Genomic DNA, 12895 nt, shown 5'->3' on the forward strand with positions numbered 1-12895 from the left:
CAGAAATATAAAGTCACAGATAAAAGAACTCAAATTATAGAATAACAGTTCCTATATGACTGATCTATTGTTCTCTGAAACAAGTACAAACCTCCATCAGACCTCCTAAAAGTCTGAAAGATCAAAAAGCAGATACTATTTTGTGTAAATAGAGATTATAAAACCGAACAGGAGTAGAGATTTTTGAGCATGCGATTTTGTATTGGTTAGACATGGTGGGGCTGCTTGTAGGAGTAAACTGCAGGTGGGGTGGGGAGAAGAAATCATCATATCAACAGACTTTCATTAAAAGTGGCTATGCAAAAGGAATATTTCCTAAACAAAGCTTGACGCTCTACACAACAGACTGAACAAAGTAAAATCTAGATGTTAGTACGGAACTTCTATTATTTCAAACCTCAGACGTAATTTCAGAGTTCTTCCTTTTTTATCCTAACGTCTCAATGACAGCCACTAATACAGGACCTTCCAAACAAGAACACTGTAATTACTCAGTCCACTTATACGCTATGTTCTTCAGAACACTCTTGTGGCCTAATTTATTCTCAGCCATTAAAGTTAGGTAGGATTAAAAAAACAGAACTACACAACAGAGACTTTCTCTATTGCCAAAAGTTAGCATTCCTTTGATTCCTCTGTAAAGTTTTACTAATTAGTCCAGGTTTCAACTTGTCAGGAACTTGGGTGGGTATAGCAAATTTGCACTAATAAAATATTCATTTCTTATATCCAAAAATAACTTACATACTGTCGATGAGGAAATTCTGCCAAGTGATGCAGCTGAATCTATTTAGCAGTTACATTGAGCCGTTACTCAACCTGCAGTGTTCTGCTCGTTTGCCTCCTTCTGCTACACCTAATTCCCGTAACCTGCATGTAACACTTCTGATTACGCAGAGAGTATGAGTTATTCAGGAACTCAGGCCTGATCTAATTTGTACTGATAGTAAGTCTTTACTCTTAAAAGAAAAACCACAAATCAGCATTTTTCAAAAAGAATGCTTTCTTCCAGAAGTACCGAACCAGTTTCGTCTGTATCTGTACAGCTTATCTTCTGAATACACAGATGTACCACTATGTGCACCTTTGTCCCAGCAAACCCTGAGAGAAGCACTGAAAGGACCCTATGGCTGCCTCTTCCACCTATATCAGTGGGGTACAATAAAGTGAGCTCTAAAGTCTTAGAAGAATACCAGTTTACACAAACAATTAATCCAGTAATTTCAACAGAGACTTATGGTCAATTGCTTAGCTATAAAAAAAGGTATATCAAGCAATGGCCCACTAATGCTGAATCAACGCCTTAAAGAAAAATTCCTTTTGTTATTAATGAAAAGACTTAAAACAATAAACTAATCAGCTGTTTGTCTGCTTAATCCTCTTGCTGAGGAAAAAAGCATTTCACCTCTAAGTAGAAGTGCTTTTTATTCTATTAATACCTATCACAATATTAAGAATGCTGCAACCGTCTGACAGTGGAGAGTAATAGCAGCCCAGGTCTCATTCTTTGAGTTTGTGCAACTGAAGCAAATAACTCATTAATAAACAATTACCAGCTATCAGTGAGTAGACAGAAACGGACACCACAAGAATTTCTACTCTGGAGAAATATATCTATTGATATGACCAAGCAATTGTCAATGCCTAGAATAATTAACATTATGATAATTCAGATGAGAGTTCTACATTTATATCTGGTAAGCTTTGAGCTTTACCTGTCTTGTCTTTGCTGATGTTTCAATGAAAGGAATTCCATAACTTCTTGCTAAATCCTGAGCTTGTTTTGTATCTACTGTTCTGGAAGGCAAATCACATTTGTTTCCTACTAGCACCATTGGGACATCTTCAGAGTCTTTAACTCTCTTTATTTGTTCCCTAAAAAAAAAAAAAAAAAGAAAAAAAAAGACATTTTATTTAATAGGTATTAATAGTTTATATGGTACATTTCAAAACAATGAAACAAAATTAAATTAACAGATTCCAATATCATTCTTTATGTTAATTTACTGCACATACACTATTAGAAGCCACCAAAAAATAAACTGACCAATCCTGTCACCATCAAGTTTATCACCTTATTTCAAAAGAGAGGCTGACATTTTGCAAATTACTATAGATTTTGAAGTCATCACACTTTTCCCTCCCTCTCCCCCTTAGTTTTTAACAGCTAATGCCAGAACAAGCCTTGGAAGCTCTGGTATAAATCTTACTACTTCTCTCTCATACTCAGCACTCACAATACTCAATTCATTTGCTAAGATAAAACACTGTCAAAAGCCCTAGGCCTATTGCCTCGATTTTGGTTTGGTTTTGGGGGGGTTGGATTTTTTTTCATTTTTTAATTAAAGACAGCATTACAAACTCTGCATTTAGACAGGGGTTTTTAACCTTTGAAGACCGCTGGTCTGGTTCTCTACAAAAAGAAATTTGGTAAGGGAGTCCTTTCAAACACTAGTTAGAAAGCATCTTGAAACTAGTTAGATATAATTCTCAAGAATCTCAAATAACAATCATTAATTTCATTACTTTTGCCTTCCCAAATAATCTAGCAGTATGTTCCTTAATTAATATAGTCACTGTTTTCAGTTACTTATTTATAAGCCTTCAGCTTCAATCTGCATGGTCATCCACAGATGTGTGAATGCACAGTAGAAACTCCAGCATTCAACTCACAACATTCTTTGAAATAAACTGGGAAGGCCTTTTTATGCGACTCTGCAACTCTCTCTTTAAAAACAAAAATTCCACATAAAATCCTCTACGCTCCTTCTTCCCCTTACATCAACATCTATCTTACCTTTGTCCCTTCTTCCTCTATAACCAGAGGAAACCCATTTGTAATAATCTGCCTAGATAATGAAGAGAAGTTTACATTTTTTCTGAGAGAAATAGATACATTTTTTTAATTTGTTACTCCTGCTGTGCTAACTCTTAACTGTTTCTTTTTTTTAAGTCACCAGTACCACTACATTCAATTAGAACATTTTATATATAATGAAATTTATAGAAAGGCTGGCTAGGTCAATTTAAATATAAAAAATAAACAGTCCTGAAAAAGTGCCCACATCCTCAATATTGATCTCTCCCTGGGTTAGTATGCAGCAATTTTGCTCCTCATTTGCAACAGTACTCCCCTGATCCCACAGCTGCTCCAGGGAGATAAGCCAGCAGTGAACTATTTCTGGAGGTAGGCATCTACCTGTTTAGCTACTCACATCAGCACACTACACAGTCAAAGGAGCTGATTTGCTGGCATACAGGAGAAAATGTGATCAGGGCAGCTGCACCTCCTGACTTCGATTACCTTAAACTGTCATGGCATCCCACCTTAAATGAAGAACTCTAACTTCTATTCGTAACAAAAATGTGCAACTTCAGCTTATGAGTAGATGTTGGGTTTGTGGGTAATACTGATAGCAAAACACTCCTCCACCATACAGCAACATAGATCTGACAGCATTACAAATGCCCAACTACAAATAGCTTAGCATTATGTGTTTGGGACTAATCTTAAACTAATACTGCTAAACTCAGCAATCTTTGGTGGAATTTGCATTGCATTCTAACAGAATACCCAAAGAGAATTCAGTATAATAGTAAGGACCAAGTTATAAATGATCCAGCATGATAATCACCAGAGACTGCTTCTATTTCTGTATTAGTGTAGCTGACAAAGAAAGCACGAGTTGAAATTTTTAACCAATTATTAAAAAAAAAGAGAATATGAAGAAACTAATTACAGGTTGTTTTTTAGCAGTCATCCTGGAGCTCTGATTTTGTGTGTGTCTGCCTTTCTTAGATGTCAGGGCTCATCCATGTTACTTTTCTAGTAACATCCCACAGGTATTTCCCCTTCACCTCCAGAACAAAAGCTAACAATTGACATTATTGTCTGTACAATTTCAACTGCATAAGTTTTTCCATCTTGGCACACAATTTTATCTATGGAATGGGCAGAGTTTACCTTTAGATAAGTCTTCACTATGAACAGGCAGAAATACTAAGTCACATTAGTTTATACCAGAAGAGCTTTCAGATATTTTGCCTGCCTACGTTGCAAACCACGCAGCAGATTTTCAGATTACTCAAAATTTCAGACCTACAAATGCACAAGTAAGTTGCAATATTGCTAATTTGCAAATTTCCCCTTAGATGCTATTTCGTAAGAGATCATTCTGTTATCTAGTGGAAGAGCAAGCAACCTATCCATCTAATACAAGAGTTAGTTGATTATCTTTCAACATACACACCTATAATGGTGAATATCTTCAAAAGACTTTGTATTGTTTATAGCAAATACACACAGGAAGCCTTCCCCTGTTCTCATATATTGGTCCCTCATTGCACTGTATTCTTCTTGACCTGCAGTATCAAGAATATCCAAGAGACAGGTTTCTCCATCAATTACTACTTGCTTCCTGTAGGAATCCTAAGAAAAGAAAAAAACATAAAACTTGGTTAAACACAAACAAGTAAGATTCCAAGCACCTATAACTCAGGAGATATTGAAGTTGTTTACTAGTAAATCGAGCATGACTGAAAACACTGGAGAGATGAATTCCAACTCTACAGATGCACAAATGACAGTAGGAAAGTAGTGTCCCATATTTACACATATACAGTAATCTAGAAGTGGAAAGAGCACTGAAAGGACACATTATAATCTGTATTCTGAATCTTCAGTGAGTAACAGTACACGTGCTCACACACATACAGAAAAAGGACAGTGTTCTTATTTTGCCCAAAAGGACAAAAAGTACAAATTGGAGCCATATCAAAAGCATCTCCCCTTTGTCTCTGTTAATAAAAGAACTGAAGAAACTTGTAATCCTGGTTTTAAAAGGTTTGACTTTGTTTAAGCTCACTCAATTTACCATTTTATTTAAAAAGGAAAATTTGACCTTCATTGTATGGATGTTTACTAACGTGTTGTGCCACAGCAACGTACAAAATAATGACACAGAAAGAGTTCACAAGTAAGACAACTCCAAAAATCTATGCCACTGAAAAGGAAATGAGTATAAAAAGCCTTCAGTGTTTGGGACAGGAAATCTGTTTTGTATGCCTAAGCAGGTGCACATAATATATTTGTTATTAAGATATATTTGAAGTTCAAGCTTTTTAGCCAAGACAGACCAACACAGAGTCATATAAAAGCCCTGATGAGTTGGTTCACAGAGATGTTGGAACAAATGATTTCAATGCTATCAATTCAAAGTTTTCAGGTCACTGATTCAAGTAGCTAAAATCTGTACAAAGTCCCAAGCAACTAGATATTAATGTCTACTTACAGCTCTTTCTGGTGCTAGGCTTCTATGAGTACATACTTTTAGTGATAAGAACATAAGCATTACTTTCCCAATAACTCCGTTTTCTATAAACATCTACATATTCAAAATAAAACCATGCCAATAAGCTTTAAAAATAGGTCATTGAGCAGTGCCATGAATTATTCTCAGTAAGCAGTGCTTGTAACAAATAAAAGGTATAAACACAAAATCTCGGTATTACCTTTCAGATCCTTTAGCTAGAGATTACCACAATATTCCTATTGTTCTTTTTAACACTATACAGAAGTGAACCTAAGCTACTGGGAAGGGAATTAAAGAATTAAATTTGCAATTCTAGCCAACTTCAGGATGAATTCAGAATGACCTTCCTTCCTTTGTACACATTTTAAGGCACAGTATACCTAATCCTGTGTACTTTCTATCTACTTGTATTTTTACAAAAAGCTCTCTTCTTTCCCGTTGCTTGCCCTAAAAAACAAGTAGGAGATAATTGTATAGAATCAGTATATTAAACTAAACAAACCCTGTAATCTCACATTTCACTTGAGCCTGGATGACATTTAAACAGTATCAGGTAAAACAATATTGACTGTTTACCTTAAAGATAAAAGTTTACCTCCAACATGATTTTGGAAATATTTATTTCACAGAAGTGTAAATTCAGTGTTCAAGTAAGAAGTAGGTAACTTACTTCAGAAATTTATAAGCCACGTTTAAATATTGATACAGCTGAGACAAATACACAAGCTCCAACATGTTTTAAAATAAGGTTAATATTCTATCTCATTGCTTAAAGGGGGGAAAAAAAAAAACCCACCAGACACCAAAAAAACTCCCAAAGGACAAATCTTTATTCCAATTCACTTAAATTCAATAGCAGATCCCCCCATGTCCTATGATACCTTTATCACAGTTCACAGTGAAGTACTAGTACAACTTCTATCATTATACTAGGCATATTTACAAAGCTTTCATTTTCTCTTCTTGCAATTTGACCGCTAGTTTAAAAATATGAAAAACAGTTCTTGAAAAGCCTGTATTATTCCTTTACATCTTAGCACTTCAAAGGAAAAGAAATTCCCCTCAACTGAGCTCTAAACAAAAGCTTTAGGTAATTTTCATCAAAGAAAATCATTTTTAAGGGAAAAGAAAATAACTTTTAAGAACTGCTGGCTTTAGCATGCCTACTGCCTACCATGTTAGCAGTAGTAGCAAAGATGCATCGGCATAAAGCACAGCACAGGTACAAGAAGGAATGCTTTGAGATGGTATTTGTTTTGCCGACTTCTGGAGAGAAAGTTTTGTCACTAACTAGAAAGGGGATTTGAGGTGGAAGGAAAAGAAAAATGTGGGAGAGAAAATTCAAGCTTATGATTTCCTTCCAAGCTACTGAAATAATAAACACTTTGCTTTTTTGCCTTTCCCCTCCCCCTGCAAAACATCAAACCTGAAATCACATTTGTCAGTACAGGAAAGAAAACTGAAGCACCATGTTAAACGCTCAGGCTACTGGGACCCCCACCCCCACCACGGTGAATACCAACGTAAACATACCTAAGATAAAATCTGTTAATTTAAGTGTCACCATACTGTAAAAATTGTCAAGTCCTGCAAAACAGAATGTAGGATGTACCAAAAAGAAACGTTATGCCACTACAGTACTTGTGGCACTTCTGCTTCAAAATGCAACTGCAGAACCCAAATGGACAGAATCCCCTTCAACAATGAAAAAAACCAACCTTCTAATCTATAAATTTCATAATTTATATAAATCCAGTAGCTTTACTGCACATTGGAAGACTTGCAGTAATGAATGCAATGAAGAAACAATGAAGAAACATCCAGTATAAGGCTATTAACTAGAAACAAAATGCAACCTAGAAGTTAATTTCAAAATAGTACCCGACTCCAAATAGGAATTTGCAATTTTTCCCCAGTATACAGACTCAACATATCTATATCAAAAACTTTTAATTTCATTAATCACTTAACCTGCTTTTATTGGCCTTTCACAAGCCATGAAAATCAGCATGAATTATGCTAAAGGAGTAATAATTCCATCTGTTCACAAGCACTGACAAGAAAATGTGATAGGAAATCTCAGCTATACGCTATAAATGGAATTTATCTAAAAAAAAAACCCTACTGCTTAATAAATCCCATCTAAGCTAGTAACTATTATTTTGTAAAAATCCATTATACCAGTGATTTAATATTAAAATATCACAGCTACTAAGACTAAGCTATTACTAAATACTGGTGGAAGTTTCACAGGTGCATAGGTCATTTAAGAACACAGACTTAAATATCAGTATTCCTAAATCAGCTGAGGGATTTTGCTAATCCAATTGAAAAACCTCTGACAGGCAACTAGGAAAGCTGTTCTTTCTCTAGGACATTTAAAAGATGACATATATTTAGCACTAAAACATGCTGAAGCTGTAAAAAAAAAAAAAAAGGCAAGAAAAAAATTAAAAATTGTATTATCACACAAGAGATGGCAAATAAAGACTTATCAAACCTCGACCAGTAGAGGGCACTAGTCCAACTGTTCTGTATATTAGGCCAGATTTACAAGGGTTAGTGTACATACAGTTAAAAAAACCACTTAAAATTGCTTGGTTATAAAACTGTGCTTGGACATCTACTTCAAATAAGATATGAAATTATGAAATATATATAAAGCATGTATATTTCAATAACAGTAGCCACCCAAACATGCACTCATTTTAATTCCTCCCCCTGCCCCCCATCATCTGCTATGCTCAGATATATAAGTAAATAAAATACTCAAGCAGGCCATGAAACTTGACATTTTCCAAACAAGTTATTTGTCGAATCATTAAGTCTATTCCACTGAAACCAGCAACAACATTAACATTGTAAATGCATCTGTGATTAATGTATTTTTTCCTCTCTTCAACTGCATCATGTCTTCACGACGTAAGAATTTTAGAAGTGTTGAGTTTCATTTTGTTAATCACAGGAAAGATTTAGAATTATTCAGTAACTGTGTAGTTATGGAATCCACTATAGATAACAAACATTGAACTCTTTTCTCCGTCTAACCCAAAATATTTAGCTTGATTGTTTGTCTGCGAGGGAAAATGAGTATTTTGGCAACAGCCATATGGCAATGAAAAAAACAGTAGTAAGTGAGAAACAATAGTAGTGACACTACTGAACCGTCTTAACTCTTATTATTTACCGGTCAAAGCAACTTTACTTATTTCCTCATACTGCATAAAAAACACTCTACAGCTATTGTTCTTTGATCAGCCCCTACCACGGCAACTGCATCTGTAGCAGAAGCACAATCAAGCAACCTTTCTCAACTGAACGGGGTTCTGCCCAGGCAAGGACCGAAGCATTTAAACCCAATTACAAGCCCATTCTCTGCAACCTGTTTGCCACTCCAAATCACAGACCGCTCTCATTATAACTGAATTATTTCTTTGCTACAAGCTTACCTACATGACTATACCACGGCAAGCGCACACAAGGTGATTTACCACAAGTAGGAAGATACAGTCTCCATCCTCAAGGTCTCAGAATTTACAAGACAAAAATGGTAATTAGTACTCACACACGAACTTGTAGGAGTTGCAGAAGATTAATACTGTTGCATGCGACAAGTTGTGAATGCTGGTAAAACCCATTAGGTTAAAGGTTTATTTCTTTCCAAAGAACATACTGGTTCTGGACCACACCACAGTGTTACAGTCATCCTGCACAATACTGAATAAAAGCCACAGTTCTGGGATTTTAGGTTCTTTCTATAAGGAAGTGTATTTACATTTTACTGTTTTACATTAAAATGTATTTGGTATTCCTCAAAATACTCAGCTTGTTGATTAGCAAAATCCCTCAAGTGATTTAGGAATACTGGCACTTAAGTTTTTGTGTTCCTAAATTGTTTACACAATTCTGGCTTTATATGACAACTTACAACATAGAACGTCCACACTTTCTATAATGCGTACTTTTTATAACGCGTAAACATACCTCTAATCTAAGAGAAACCCAGACGATTATGAACAAGTATTACAAAGACCAACATCCTCCAAAGTTCCTTTTGCAGGAAAAGGTAAAATCCCATTTTGCTCGTTTCTCTCAATGAGTTTTGTGTGTTTTCTGTTTTTTAAGCGTGTTTTGGTTGTTGTTGTTTTGAGATTTCACATCTTAGCAATTGAAAGAGCTGCTCTCCTAGTGCAAGTAAAACACTCTTCCTCTCTCCATAGGTCTATTCACAAAATCTTCTACAAGCATACATGAGGTTACTTGGCCATGCAATAGAGAGACAAGGCAACACACAGGCACAAGGTAAACTCAAGCCAACACATCTCTATTTAGGGCACATTAACTCAGGCCTGTACTTTGCTAAAGTAAGAGAGCTTCCTATCATCTCAGGGCACTGGCTCCTTTCGCTTAAGTCTACCTGAAAATGACTACATAGCCATTTTCCAATTCACCATTTTAAGCCTAGATTTAAACCCTTGTGATTCCTTCAAGTGAGCTTGGAAGTGCCTCATTGTATAAACATACAAATGAAGTCATAAGCTACAGAGCTTCAGTGCTAGGAACATAAAAATCTTAGATAAATTACAGTGTCATTTCTCCTTTTATACAGTCTGAGGTTATTAAATCAAACGATCCACAGGAGATTTCAGACACCACTAGTATTTTTCTTACATTTAAAAGGTAGAGCTTGCCTGCTCATTAAAAACCTTCAAAATACCACAACTTTTAAAGCTTAAATACAATTTCAGATTTTGAGGAACTGTACCATGTATTTCAAAGAATCTACTACAGCAGCTATTTTATAACATTTTTTCTACATATGGAAACATGCACTGGTGTGTTAAAAAAAAAAAAAAAAAAATCAGGCTCCAAATTTTTGCTTCATTCACCATAACATTCCAGGACACATTTCTCACTGTGTGAAACAGATCCTAACGATAGGAGCTGAGAAAGCTTGACGCACACATTTCAGGACTACAAATTTTCGTTCTTGATATCAAAAAGAAAAGTTACATTTAACAGGTTGCATGCAAAGCCATGAAGAGCTTTGCCAAGCATTCTCAAGTGAATTTGGCAAATACTTTGTTAAATGCTAAAAAACACACATCCAAACTTTCCAACAAAACACGGCAATTAACACCGTACTTTAATTGATCAAAATTGTTAGTTTTTTACTGCAGCTGTTGTTCCACAGCCAGAACAAGAAGCACAGCAACCTCCTCTCTAATGCTGGTGCAATGCTGACCATTATCTTTGAGCTCTTTTTATTATAAAGCCTTGTTCTATGTTTTTGCAGTAACTGTTCAAAAGTAAACAACTACCATTATTACTGATAATCTCTCTTGCGACAAAATCTCTTAATAAGACAAAACTGTTTACCTCTATTGTAGGGTCATATTCATCCACAAAGTGATTCTGAATTAGCTGTATTGTCAAGGCGCTCTTGCCTACACCACCAGCTCCAACGACAACAAGTTTATATTCTGTCATTTTTTAGCAGACCTGATGACAAAGAAACCAACATTAAGCAGAAAGAGTCAGGCTCCGACTAATGAGGATGCTCTTGGTGCAGTTTCATTCAGTATCACGTTCCTTTACTATTACCGGAAAGCAACTCCCTCCCTGAAAGACAAGACAAAAAGCTATGAGGGAATGCTATTTCTCGGACAAAATTATACATAGAAAACATAGTGTGGGCACTAAGCTGAAAGATTACAAAGAGATAGAAAAAACAAGGATACACTAAATTCTGCAAAAGGTCAAAGAACATTTCTTGCGGGGCAAAGATTTTGTTCTCCGCTGCTCTCTCCCAAAGCCCCGGTGACTCTGGGAGACCTCCCCGATTTTTACGAAAGCCGGGCCAAACCGAGCGCCCCTCAGGTTGAGCCACACACCCGGGAACCCGCCTCCTGCAAACGGCTGTGCCGGGACAGGCTCGGGTGCGAGCACAGCTTCGCTTCACCTCCCCGGGCGAGCCCAGCGCGACCGGCCCCCGAGCTCCGCCGCGGGGCCAGCGGCAGGAGCACCCCACCTCCCCGGGGGCTCGGGGTGCCGCTGCCCTGCCCGCCCCGCCCCGGCTTCCCTCAGCCAGGAGTTAGCGACGCGGCCAGGCCGCCGAAACTTTCCGGCCCGGCGCCTCGTCCCCGCGCACGGAGGTCTTAAAGATTTGGGGGGGGGGGGGGGAGAATATATATATATATACACACACATATGAGGGAAAGGGAAGGGGTGGAGGGTTGACTCGGCATAAGCCGCCGGGTGCCGGGCTCCCGGAGGGCGTTGGCCACCTGTCCCGCCGCCCCCTCCCGCGGCCGCCGAGCCACCGCCCGCGCCGCGGGGAAGGACGGCAGAGGGGCAGGCGAAGGCTGCTCCGGGGGATGCCGGCGGAGAAGAAGCGGGGCAGGGCGCAGCCCCACGGGCGGCAGCGGGACAGGCGCCGGGAGGCGGCCCCCGCCCAGTTGCCGGCGTTTCTGCCTCTCCGTGGGGCGACGCCGGGAGGAGGAAGGGGGACGGGGGAAAGAGGCGCCCGGCTCCGGGAAACCGCACCGCTTCCCCCTGCCCCACCTCGCAGCGAAAGGGGGGAAGAAAGCAAGCGCGGCGACTCGTCCTGGTTCAGCGACGTAGGGATCGGCGCGTACCTGCCTGGCGCTGCAGCGGGCCGCGGGAGCACGCCGGCGCCTCCCTTGCCCGCCCCGCCGCGGCGGTCGCTCCGCGTCCCTTTCCGTCCCGGTCTGAAATGGCGGGGGACGGGGAGGGCTGGAGCTGCCGAGGGAGCCGAGTGCCGAGAGGGTGGATGGATGGATGGACGGGCGCGATCGATGCGCTCTGCGCTCCCCCGCCCCTTGCGGCAGCCCCGGCCCCTCCCTCCTCCTCCTCCCCCTCCTCCCGCTGCGCCGCCTCAGCCGCGGGCGGCTGAGGCGGCGCAGCGGGAGGAGGGGGAGGAGGAGGCTGGGACCGCCCGTCGCGCGTACCGGGGGCTCGGAGGCGGTGTTTTGTGTCGCAGCGTGAGGGAAAGCCTGGGCGGGAAGTGTGCGCTCGAGGGTGGTGAAGGGGAAATAAGTACAATTCCAGCGTTTCCTCGCCATTTCCCCCTCCCTCATCGCCGACGGGGACCCGGCGCGCACCGCCGCAGCTCCTCAGAGCGGGGACTGAGGGGAAAAAGGCTCAACTGCTGCCGTAAGGCTTTCTACCGGTTCCGTCCTGAGGGGAGCGCGTCGGCTGCCCGGCCGAGGCAGGCGTAAGACGGTGTCTGGCTAAACATAAAAAGCATTTTTATCCGTAGCCGGTCAGGAAAATATCAGCAGAGGCCTTGCGGAACTGCTGCGAAACTTAAGCGCCTGTTGAAGTTGGTCGGCGTTCACTCGTTTCAAAATAAAACGCAAGACTTCATTATTAGCTAGCGGGATGCTCTGTGTAAAAGTTAATAAACGCAGGGTTTTTTTGGAAGCAAGTTAACAATCGCATAGTGAAGCCTGTTTCCTTATTAAAAGGCCAAAAACGTAATTCCCTGTAATTGAAAGGCTAGTATGTGTAGATTAATATACTATAATCATTTATACGCCTGTGTTACATCCCAAGCAGTA

At 39.8% G+C, this 12895-nt stretch overlaps 1 protein-coding gene across 6 annotated transcripts in view; it reads right to left on the reverse strand.

Annotated features, from left to right (window-relative positions):
• KRAS (KRAS proto-oncogene, GTPase) overlaps positions 1-12162 on the reverse strand; it is a 26959-nt gene extending 14797 nt beyond the window's left edge. Inside the window, exons 1-5 of one of the 6 annotated variants that reach the window (XM_075161056.1) lie at positions 11951-12160; positions 10917-10930; positions 10692-10814; positions 4251-4429; positions 1716-1875 (exon numbers count right to left, since the gene is read on the reverse strand). In XM_075161056.1, the coding sequence (XP_075017157.1) occupies positions 1716-1875; positions 4251-4429; positions 10692-10802 (450 nt within the window). In that variant the 5' untranslated portion in view covers positions 10803-10814; positions 10917-10930; positions 11951-12160. Of the gene's footprint in view, positions 1-1715; positions 1876-4250; positions 4430-10691; positions 10935-11950 lie in introns of all 6 variants that reach the window. The other 5 variants (XM_075161045.1, XM_075161081.1, XM_075161036.1 and 2 more) reach the window with 5 other exon arrangements.
• Between the last annotated feature and the right edge of the window lie 733 nt (positions 12163-12895).

This window comes from Calonectris borealis, chromosome 1 (assembly GCF_964195595.1).
Source record: "Calonectris borealis chromosome 1, bCalBor7.hap1.2, whole genome shotgun sequence".
Classification (NCBI taxonomy): Eukaryota; Metazoa; Chordata; class Aves; order Procellariiformes; family Procellariidae; genus Calonectris; species Calonectris borealis.